Below are 11,690 nucleotides of genomic sequence, written 5' to 3' on the forward strand. Positions count from 1 at the left end.
CTCTTCGGGATGTCGTGTCTGGCTCGTCACCCTGTGAACGCTAACAGAAGGGTTGCAGGCACCTCAGCTAAGTGCATTCCCAGAAGTCTGACCTTTGTCATCTCCGGCAACAGCAAATCCCTGCTTGACCCCTTGCTGATAAACCTACTGTGCCTAGACTACTAAAGGAGACAGAGAATAAGCTAGAAATATGAAAAGGAGTGTGTGAGGCTCCATGACCATGTATTCTCTGGAGCCAGCAGTGGCCTGGCTTGTGTTGCAATGCCAAAGAGTGTAATTCAGAGTGAAGGGACGGTCCAAACCACAGTGACGCCCTGAGGTGCGCACAGGGATGCAGGATTAGCACTCTGTTAGGGCTCCCGAGCCAAAAAGATGGTCTGATAAGATACAGGGGTTTTTGCAGGGGGCCTCATGCAGACTGAAAGGAGGACCGGGGGATCCGATATCCATTTTCCATTCAGCTTTAAGATATAGACTGTGTAATGAGCCATGTCTCATCTTGAGTTATCTTGTGTTCTCAGACTTTCACTTCTTCGGCTACTTATTTGGGTACTGTGCACAGTTCAAAACAAGGGCAGTTCACACAAAAGCTCTGCCGCAGAACACAGGGCTATATTTACAGTGCCTCATATAAATAGTTTCAAAGTCCTGTGGATGTTTAATCTCTTTTGGTACAACGATTTTTTATTGTGTAGGCTACTACAAAAATAAAAAAAACTTATCCTTGATAAAAATATCATCCATAATAACATACAATGCCACTAGTCTGACTCCCAAACGAATGACTCTTATGACCCGGATCTCTTAATTAATGAATAGTTCAACAGCAAAAGTCACCGGTTTGAATCAGTATGACAAGTCCTTTACAGAACTAGATTCATCAACATCTGACTCACTTGCTGAACCGCAGTTTATCATTATTTTCATAGCTTGTATTTCTTAATATCAGTAACATTACTGACTGATTGACCTTTGTTAGTTAAAAAAATGGAGATAAATTATATTATATATGTCTTTTGTAATAGCTAAAGTAATAAGTATTTAATATTTTACATATATGTATATTTTTGTAATAAAGAAAGACTAATATCAGTATTCACATATTCAAATCAGGTGTCCCCACAAAAGGCTCTTAAACTCTCAGTGAACCCCTTTTTCAACTCTGAAAGTTACGACTGTGAACCTCTAGTACTGCTTATCAAAAAGTGCAGCCATGTTCAATCGGATCATATCAATTGGCCGGGTGGAGAAAAAAGGGCTGCGTTTCCATTCCAGTCGCACATTGTTTTGTCTGGCAATGTTTATTTAGATGTAAATCAGCCAGCAAAAGTGTTACATCCTGCCAGTGTATGGAGGGTGCGACTGAGGAGGAAACTGGTTCGAAGAGATTGGGACCCTCGGAATGTCAGAAACCGAGTGCCCTATTGCAGTTTGGGTGACATCACCCTTTCTCCCCGAATTTAGCATTAAAGTCGGGGCATCCTGGGTGTTACACGTCCTCAGCTCCTCTCAACACCTCCTGGCCTGGGCCTGTATGGTGCTTTTGTGATTGCACTGATTATTGTATTATTGTAGGCAACCACAATCACAGTACCGCACAGTATTGCGTCTAAAGATGTTTGGAAAGGTGCACACCCCGGGGTCTATAAGGAACACGCTGAATTTCCATGATGCCTTATCGACTGACTTCCACCCCGCCTTCATCAAAAGATCTAATTTAGATCAAATTAGAACTTGTATTTTTCCAGTCAAACTCAGAAGATTGGAAGGGGCGGGAAAGGGGAACCAAGGGGCGGAATCCGTTCGTGTGGGAGAGTTCTGAGAACTATGATTAGAGGTATGAGAAATATGATTGAAAGAACAGGGTGTGGAGTATATTGTGGATTGAATTGTCATCACATTAATCACTGTGGTTATACAGAGAAACCAACCACATGAGAAATTAAACATTTGGGTCTTTGTTCTTTGTGTCCTTGTTTACAATATTTGTATGATTTCTTACTGGATAAGACAAAAAGGGCCAAGGATATTGCAGAAGAAATGGGTAGAAGAAGAATGCAAATACAATGATTTGTATTTAAATACATCTGATTGATGACAATTAATTGATTAAGAGCTGTTCTAAAAATCTGATGTCAATTTCATTCTAAATACTTTGGGTATAATGGATTCTAAATACTTTCTAAATAAATAATGTTGGATATAAAAATAGTATGCATTATTCAGGAACTGCAAGCCAATTTCGTGCTCTTTATGTCTGTAACCTTGACCTGACAATCATATACTGTATAGGTCCCTAGTGAATTCCTCAGTGTAATTAGCAATTCGCTCCACTTCTGCTGTCTCTGAAATCATGTCAAGCCATCAATAGACATATTCTCCACCTGTCGATGATGAACCGACTAGATGATGTCATCTCTATGTGAAAGCTGTGATCACAGACATCTAGAGCAGACAAAGAAATTTTTTTCTGTGGTTGTGAAAAAGATGGCGACTAACAAACATCATCTCTCAAAATACAGTTTTATACACTTCTTATCATTACTGACTCTTGAATTTTAGACTCAAAAAATATTTTTTGTTGCTTGTTCAAATTACTTTTTTTACTTAATGTGCTGAATCAACTTAATTTTTTAATTTGTTCTCACAAATTAATATGATTAGGCTCAATCTACTTGAATCATTTTTGTTGACAACTAAGTGGACAGTGGATCTGCAGCTCCCAGCATGCTTTGCATGGGACTGCATTAGGAGAGTACATTTTGAAATGAACAGTTATTTTGTGTTTTTCAGTAAAGAGAAAGACTTGTTAGTGCTTAATGTTTAGTTATATTATATAGATTTAAAAGAGTTTATGTTATGCTTTTGAGTTTCTTGTGCACAAGAGTGGCGTTTGTGCTTGGGCTGTGGGTGGCATGATAAACATGGTGTCTGTTGATGAACAAAAACTGTTCTAATTGGCAGTACTGAAACCAGTATCTTCTTATTTGTTCGTCCTACAAGTTTTATAATAAACTACATTGTCTTTACTAACACGCGCTGTTGCATGTTAAATTTATTAAGTTGCCTCAACAACACATTATTTGTTTAAATAAACTTGTTTTATTCTTGTTGTACTGACCTAAACTAATTGCATGGAAAAGTTCTCCTTAATTTATTTAAGTTCATTTAAATAAAAAATAAAAAAATGGACTATTGTGAGCCTATACTTTCAGCTGTCCTTCCAAGAGTCACAAAACAGTTTTGAAACTTAAGCATTGGGACCACAAATAGGCTACACCACCTTTTACTAGGACTCAACCATTGAAGATAAATAATTATAAGATGTTTCAAGAGAGGATAAGCTCTGTCAGCTGGTTTTGATGAGATGTAAGCTGAGGCATACAGTCAGTTAAAAAAAAAAAACCTGCACCAATCATGAAACACACAGTTTACCTCTGCGATTCTTAAGACATCCATGTCAAATGCTGCATTCTGTTTCAACTACATTGAAACCACATGTTTAGACATTCACTGGTAGATCACTGATGTTTTAAGGCCATCAGATAAGCAGAAAGATTTACTTTGCAATAGTGGAGTGTTTGTGGGGGTAAGAGACAGAAAATTAAGAACTGAATAAATGAAATAGCCTACATTAGATGGAAAGGAAAAAGGATGTTTGGAATGGAATTGGCCTACTGCTGCCTGTAGGCTATAAAATAATGAAAAGAAGACAGTATGCTACATTATTCACATGACCTGACTACATTGCATGATTAATTAAGAGAGTGTGATGATGACCAGTTATCATCTCGGAAATTAAATTATTTCACATTTTTAATCAATTTTTTTTGTGTTAAAAAAAAAGATCCTTTAATTTGGCAGATAAATAAAATAAACGAATCAAGAAAGAGAAAACTATATGAAATGTATATACACATGCATAATAAAATATAAATATTTTAAAAGAAATAAAACTAATATAAACAGTTTGTTACTCACAATACAAGTTATAGGCTATAAGCCAAGTCAAAATCTTTCTTGTTAAATTAGTTTTTCTACAAATACTAGGTTACTACAACCTTTTAATAATTATAATAATTCCTCAACAAATACCTTAATTGTCCTGCTGCGGAAGGTGGGGGGGTCAAATGAATCATTCAGGGATTTGGGCAGGGCAGTGCACGTTTCTGAAAAGATTTACAGAAAATTGTTCAGTACTTTAGGCGGTTTAAATTCTTTAAAGACTTTTGGCGGTTTATTTAGCGAATCGCGCGCTCCCTGAAGTTGGCGCTATGTGAGGTAATGCCAGCACGAGCCAAGCACACACCTGAATGCGCGCGTTAGGCGCGCGCCCGGTAAAGGTCGAAAAGGAGGCGTGCTGAGGCGACAGAGTCCGTTGTTTAACCTTAAAATAAAAATAAATGAACGAATGACCTTATCCACCCGCAACTATAGCTGACTGGAAGTTTTCTGCACCGCGTCCGCATAGTCATCCTCTCTACAGAACATTACTACAACGCAAATACTAAACAGCGTTCTTTATTCTGCCCTTCACAGGCTTCCGTAGACATTTCCCCTCATTCTCCCGTAGTCTGCGGCTCTGCCATCTGTGGTGAGAAGTACCCGTGGGCAGCTATATCAAAGCCATGGAGCAGATCAATAATATTCAGGTGGTTCCGTGCACCAGCTCTAACTATCTGAGACCGTTTAGGGTGCATTACAACCAGGTGAGTTGCTATAGTTTAATCGCACGTTATCATCTGTCAGTGATGCGGTCACACCTCATCATTTTGCTGTCAGCAGCCCAACCCCCATTCATTCTGTCATTGCTTTTATCGACCAACATTGCGTCTAATATTTCACAATCAGCATAACATACATAGCGGCATTCAGAATGACAAACGACGTATTTCAAATGTTGCTGATATCGTGTATTGTGATCTTAGGCTAACTAGCTAGACGCTATTAAGCTATAGACAGGAAAGCAGCCACTTTCCCTCGAGCACATGCTTTACATTACAAGCAGAACAGCTGCCTTAGGCTTTATTAAAAGCCTGATGCACATAATATTGTACAGTTGGTACTTAGGAATAAAACGAGATCCTGCACTGAACATGATGGAAACATGCTAGAACACAAGCTATATCATCATTAATGTTATCCATACTGTTATCTATCTCTCTGTCATAACCAATTTTGAAAAAATAAATAAAAATATATAAACAATAATGTGTTTTGAATATAGTCAAGGCAAATGCTATTGTTTGGACAACCCTCAGTGGAGGCCTTCTTGATTTTATAAATATTAAATATGATAAGGACTCCAGTTATTAATTTTTTTTTAAGCAAATTAATTAAGTGACATCTGATTCACTAAAAGATATATAAACTCAGCAAAAAAGAAACATCCTTTTTTTCAGCATACTGTATTTGAAAGATAATTTTGTAAAATACAAAATTAGCTTTACAGATCTTTTTTGGGTTTAAACAATGTAATGGGTTTTTCATGCTTAACCATAAATACGAATGAACAATTATTGCACGTGCACCTGTGGAACAGTCCTTAAAACACTAAGGCTAAATCTACATTAACCCGGGTATTTGAAAACTGCGTTCACACTAGCATTTTCAAGCATTTTCCAAAAGTTTCTCATCCTCAATGAAACGTCTGAAAACGATAAATTCACCTTACTGTGCATGCGTAAAACCCTCATAAAAGCTCAATTAGATGATACAGATGGAACAGACATAATCAAGTTCTTATGCTATTTTTCAGGCAGGATTATTTTATTAAGCAAAATATCTCACCATTCACTTCTGGGTGTCTGGGTCGCACTCACTCACTCGCCTTTAAATGTTTGGTCTAAAACGCAACTGCTCTCATGTTTTGGCACAGGACAGCAATTGCGAGTACATTTTTGCAGGACTGCAATATGAGGAGTTTACAAAGTAACATATCTTTAGCAACAGTGTGAAAGTTATAGCGCATAGCGGTATAAACGCATATCTAACAGGTCAATATGCGTCACATGGTTAAAAATGCTTCTTCGTTTTCAAATACCTTTTCACAGTCCACACAACAATGCGAAAACGACGTTTTGAAATTTATCCACTTGGGAAAGCGTTTTTCAAAAAGCTCAGTTTTCACAGGACAAAAATGACGTCTCAGTGTGGGCGGAATGCCAAAACGGAGAGAAACAGATGCATTTTCAAACGAAAACATTAGTGTGGAAAAGGCTTAAAAGTTTACTGGCGGTAGACAAGGTCACATTTACAATAAGAAACCTTTCTACTGACTCTGAAAAACACCAGGAGATAGACTCCCATGGTCCGTGATCACCTGTGTGAACATGCAGTAGTCCTGCTGAGGACTGCAGATGTGAATGTCCATAATGTAAGATGCAGACAGTGCTACAGGGAGACAGGAAGGGCAGCTGATCAACCTCGCATGGCAAACGACATGTAACCATTATGTGCCCCCAGACATGTTTGAGAACTTGCAAGTGCCTTGGTGGAAGAGTGGGTTTATATATCGCAACAAGAACTGGCAAATCTGCTGCAGTCCGTGTGGATGAGATGCACTGTAGTACTTAAAGCAGCTGGTGCCACACCAAATGCTGACTGCTACTTTTGATATTGACTCCCTCTTTGTTCAGGGACTCATTCCATTTCTGTTTGTTAAATGTCTGTGAAATTTGTTTTGTATGTCTCAGTGGTTGAATCTCTTTATGTTCATACACATATTTACACATGTTAAGAAATTTGTTGGGGAAAAAAGCAGTTGAAAGTGAGAGGATGTTTCTTTTTTTTTTAGTTTAGTTCTTGACATAATAGTAAAACATTATCCTCTATGGGTGCGTTGAAGTGGGGTGGTGAACAGGTGTTTTGTATCATACATATAACTGTTGATTTTAATTCTTGATTTTAGCATTAATGGAATGTTACAGTATTTACCAATCAGGAGACTGCAGCTATTAGTTTAATAATTCATGTGTTTTCCCCCAGTTTGTTATGCATTAGCTAGTTGATACACATACTGAGACAGCAAATGCAATATACATTATAATATTAGCTTACATGGATAAAAAAACAAAAAAAACAGGACTAGAAATTTAATTTGTGACCCTGACCATGCTTTTATCTTTTTTTAATCTGTCTTTTTGGCATTGCCTTCCTTTTCTTATTTCTATGAAACTAGAGTAGTAGCTAAAGGCCCATGCCAACATATCTGTAGACCTTACTATCATATTCAAATAGCCTATATATGATTTAATCTTTTAACCTGTTGGTGCTGACTGATTTTTGGCATGCATCCCAATCCTTTTCTTTGGAACTGTGGTACCAAATATGTCAACACATCCAGTGTTTTCCTGAGTTGACGTAATTTTTCCTTCTGTTTTACTGGTATGCATTAAATCCTTTTTGTTTTTTTTTGCGGGGCACCTGTGGGTGTTTCCTCTTTGATTGTTCTCCTCAAGCTGTGTGTTGCATTTTTCAGAGTGTGGTAATACTTCCTCCTACTATAGTTTGACAATCAGACCCTGGGTCCACATACACGGTTGCACATGAGGTGTCTTAGTCATCCACATCCTCTGCTCTGTGCGGGCATGGATGGAATGCATGGTGCTTTCTTTCCAGATTAAGTCCCTTAATGTGAGGGTAAGGGATTTCAAGATGTTTCATGTTTTACTTTGGGTCACACACAAACTTAATCTTGTATGGATATAAAGTGCTGCCTATTTATGCTCAGTGGTTTATTTGTTTTTAAAATGGTGGTCGGTCAGACTACTATTTGGACTACACCTACAACTAAATGCTATAGGGATGCCATGCTCCCTCATAGACTACTGGCATTAGAAATGCACATATTTACCATTAAGAGCACATAAAAATATCATCATCTGAAAAAAAAAAAAAAATCTGGTTTTGTATAAACGAGACTGGTGACTCAGACGGTGGCCAGATTTTCACTGTTTTCAGTAATGCCCTTCCTAAACAAGATGTTCCTAAACATGAAACAGCACAAATGGTTACGACATTTTAGAATGATTTCTATGGTGGAATTACTGAATACCACAAAGATTTGGTGATGTTTGGCAGGCTCTCATTTGTTTGCCTTTGCACATATTAAGGCTTTTATTCTCACTGTAGTAATTACAGTGGGGAGAACAAGTATTTGATACACTGCCGATTTTGCAGGTTTTCCAACTTACAAAGCATGTAGAAGTCTGTAATTTTTATCATAGGTACACTTCAACTGTGAGTGACGGAAACTAAAACAAAAATCCAGAAAATCACATTGTATGATTTTTAAATAATTAATTAGCATTTTATTGCATGACAAGTATTTGATACATCAGAAAAGCAGAACTTAATATTTGGTACAGAAACCTTTGTTTGCAATTACAGAGATCATACGTTTCCTGTAGTTCTTGACCAGGTTTGCACACACTGCAGCAGGGATTTTGGCCCACTCCTCCATACAGACCTTCTCCAGATCCTTCAGGTCTCGGGGCTGTCGCTGGGCAGTATGGACTTTCAGCTCCCTCCAAAGATTTTCTATTGGGTTCAGGTTTGGAGACTGGCTAGGCCACTCCAGGACCTTGAGATGCTTCTTACCGAGCCACTCCTTAGTTGCCCTTGCTGTGTGTTTCAGGTCGTTGTCATGCTGGAAGACCCAGCCACGACCCATCTTCAATACTCTTACTGAGGGAAGGAGGTTGTTGGCCAAGATCTCGCGATACATGGCCCCATCCATACTCCCCTCAATACGGTGCAGTCGTCCTGTCCCCTTTGCAGAAAAGCATCCCCAAAGAATGATGTTTCCACCTCTATGCTTCACGGTTGAGATGGAGTTCTTGGGGTTGTACTCATCCTTCTTCTTCCTCCAAACATGGCGAGTGGAGTTTAGACCAAAAAGCTCTATTTTTGTCTCATCAGACCACATGACCTTCTCCCATTCCTCCTCTGGATCATCCAGATGGTCATTGGCAAACTTCAGACGGGCCTGGACATGCGCTGGCTTGAGCAGGGGGACCTTGCGTGCGCTGCAGGATTTTAATCCATGACGGCGTAGTGTGTTACTAATGGTTTTCTTTGAGACTGTGGTCCCAGCTTTCTTCAGGTCATTGACCAGGTCCTGCCGTGTAGTTCTGGGGCCTCATTTATAACCGTTGCGTACGCACAAAACAGGCCCTGAAAGAGGCGTACGCCACTTCTGACGCACAAGTTGTGATTTATAAAAACAAACTTGACGGGAAAATTTGCGCATCTGCACGCAAACTCTGACCCATGCGTACGAACGTTTTGGAGATGGAGCAGTTTGGCGACACTGATGGTGAGCTGGAGTTAAATGTCTTTTTGGTCACTTTTAGACAGAAAATCTAAAGACATATACAGAAAGATAATACAAAATATAATTTCACTCACCAAGCTTATCACTTGAAGCAAATATCCATCCCTTCTTAAATGTCCGCGCCAGCGAGCGCGTTGGGCCGTTTAGTGAAACTGACGCAAATAACAGTTTAAATAAATAAAATAATGATTTAAACTATGTTTTACTTCTGATATAAACATTTAGATTAAATATGCCATTCAAATTAATGGAGTTAAACACTTAAACATGAAATCATTACTGAGAAGTTACAAAAATTTTTTATAGCCTATTCAGTCAATAGAAATATTTGTGGTGGATGCAATGTTTTTGAACACTTTTCCTGTGGCGTGCTGTGTTTTAATGTTTTAACCACAGAGAGAATTGCTTATCATATAATACCAGATTGTCTGAGAAAATAGTTTCGTGCAAATAATGCCCAAGGCCTATCTGTTTCCGTTGAAAATATAAATCAATTAAAAATACAATTCGGCCAGTGGAAAAGATTGAGAAAAACTTTTTCTGAAATGTATTTTACACTATTTGATTTATGTATTCAAAAACAAGGCAAGGATAGGCAACTACATGATTTTTATTAATGTAATGTGTATTGTACCGTTAAACGTTATCACGTGGATGAATAATCATATGCAAATGATATGCAGATGAGGATCTGCATAGTAAAATTAGGCGTTGTAAACTCCATATATGGTTATTTCGGGGAGGAGACGCATGTGCGCACAATCTTCCGCTGACTGGGATTTATAAAGTGAATTCTGCGCAGGTTCTGGCGTACGAACGGTTTTATAAGTCTGAATATTTTTTTGCGTATACCATTTTTGGCTTTCGTGCGCACGTACACTTTTAGTAAGGTTCCTACGCACAGTTTTATAAATGAGACCCCTGGGCTGATCCCTCACCTTCCTCATGATCATTGATGCCCCACGAGGTGAGATCTTGCATGGTGCCCCAGACCGAGAGAGATTGACCGTCATCTTGAACTTCTTCCATTTTCTAATAATTGCGCCAACAGTTGTTGCCTTCTCACCAAGCTGCTTGCCTATTGTTCTGTAGCCCATCCCAGCCTTGTGCAGGTCTACAATTTTATCCCTGATGTCCTTACACAGCTCTCTGGTCTTGGCCATTGTGGAGAGGTTGGAGTCTGTTTGATTGAGTGTGTGGACAGGTGTCTTTTATACAGGTAACGAGTTCAAACAGGTGCAGTTAATACAGCTAATGAGTGGAGAACAGGAGGGCTTCTTAAAGAAAAACTAACAGGTCTGTGAGAGCCGGAATTCTTACTGGTTGGTAGGTGATCAAATACTTATGTCATGCAATAAAATGCTAATTAATTGCTCATCATAAAAATCATACAATGTGATTTTCTGGATTTTTGTTTTAGATTCCGTCACTCACAGTTGAAGTGTACCTATGATAAAAATTACAGACTTCTACATGCTTTGTAAGTGGGAAAACCTGCAAAATCGGCAGTGTATCAAATAATTGTTCTCCTCAGTGTATGTGTTGATTAAACACTTAAGCATATCTACACTGTAAAAAATAATCCTTGGTTTAATTTTTTGTTTTTAAGTAAGTAACCTGGTTGTAAGCTCAACTGCTTGATGCATGAAAACAAACCTCATTGGTTCTTGCGGAAGCTCAAATGAAGCTCAGATTGGTTGCTTTAAAATTTTGAGTTCACTCAAAACTAAAACAAACTAACTATTAGTTTATAATTACTAAAACAAACCTCATTGGTTCTTGCGGAAGCTCAAATGAAGCTCAGATTGGTTGCTTTAAAATTTTGAGTTCACTCAAAACTAAAACAAACTAACTATTAGTTTATAATTACTAAAACTAGAATAATTTTTTAGTTTATACAAAAAAAAGTGATTGGTTTTAATCAACAGAAACTCAAAATATTATATTATCTGAACAACATTAATGATCTAAGTTGATTTGACAAAATAATATGCAGTAAAATAATTTTTTATAGTGTATTTGTTGTAAAAAGGCAGGATTCTGCTTTAAAATTGATGCTGTGGTACTAGGTCATAGTAATGCAGGTTATTTAAATAGATTTGCTTTGTGTTAGGAATATGTTCCATTAGAGATAAAATAAATATGTTTAGGCCAGTCAGTTCATAGATATAATTTGTGCTAATAATTACAAAGTGTTGCATATGAAGTCCTGTTCAGGCTAGTAGAAAAGAATAATTAGGCCTTAATTGTCCTGCTTTTCCATTATGAATGATCATAGGAGGTCTTAAATGCATTACAAGTGAGCGCTTTAAAGTGCAGGTCAGAAAACATCGAGACACCTTTTCAGGTGCAA

At 37.9% G+C, this 11,690-nt stretch overlaps 1 protein-coding gene across 1 annotated transcript in view; it reads left to right on the forward strand.

Moving 5' to 3' along the window:
- Nucleotides 1-4,268: 4,268 nt before the first annotated feature.
- The window catches only part of nudt14 (nudix (nucleoside diphosphate linked moiety X)-type motif 14), a 48,063-nt gene continuing 40,641 nt past the window's right edge, over nucleotides 4,269-11,690 (forward strand). Inside the window, exon 1 of the mRNA XM_084432258.1 lies at nucleotides 4,269-4,709. Within this exon, the coding sequence (XP_084288384.1) occupies nucleotides 4,629-4,709 (81 nt within the window). The 5' untranslated portion in view covers nucleotides 4,269-4,628. The remainder of the gene's footprint in view (nucleotides 4,710-11,690) is intronic.

This window comes from Rutilus rutilus (assembly GCF_951802725.1).
Source record: "Rutilus rutilus genome assembly, chromosome: 15".
NCBI classification, from domain to species: Eukaryota; Metazoa; Chordata; class Actinopteri; order Cypriniformes; family Leuciscidae; genus Rutilus; species Rutilus rutilus.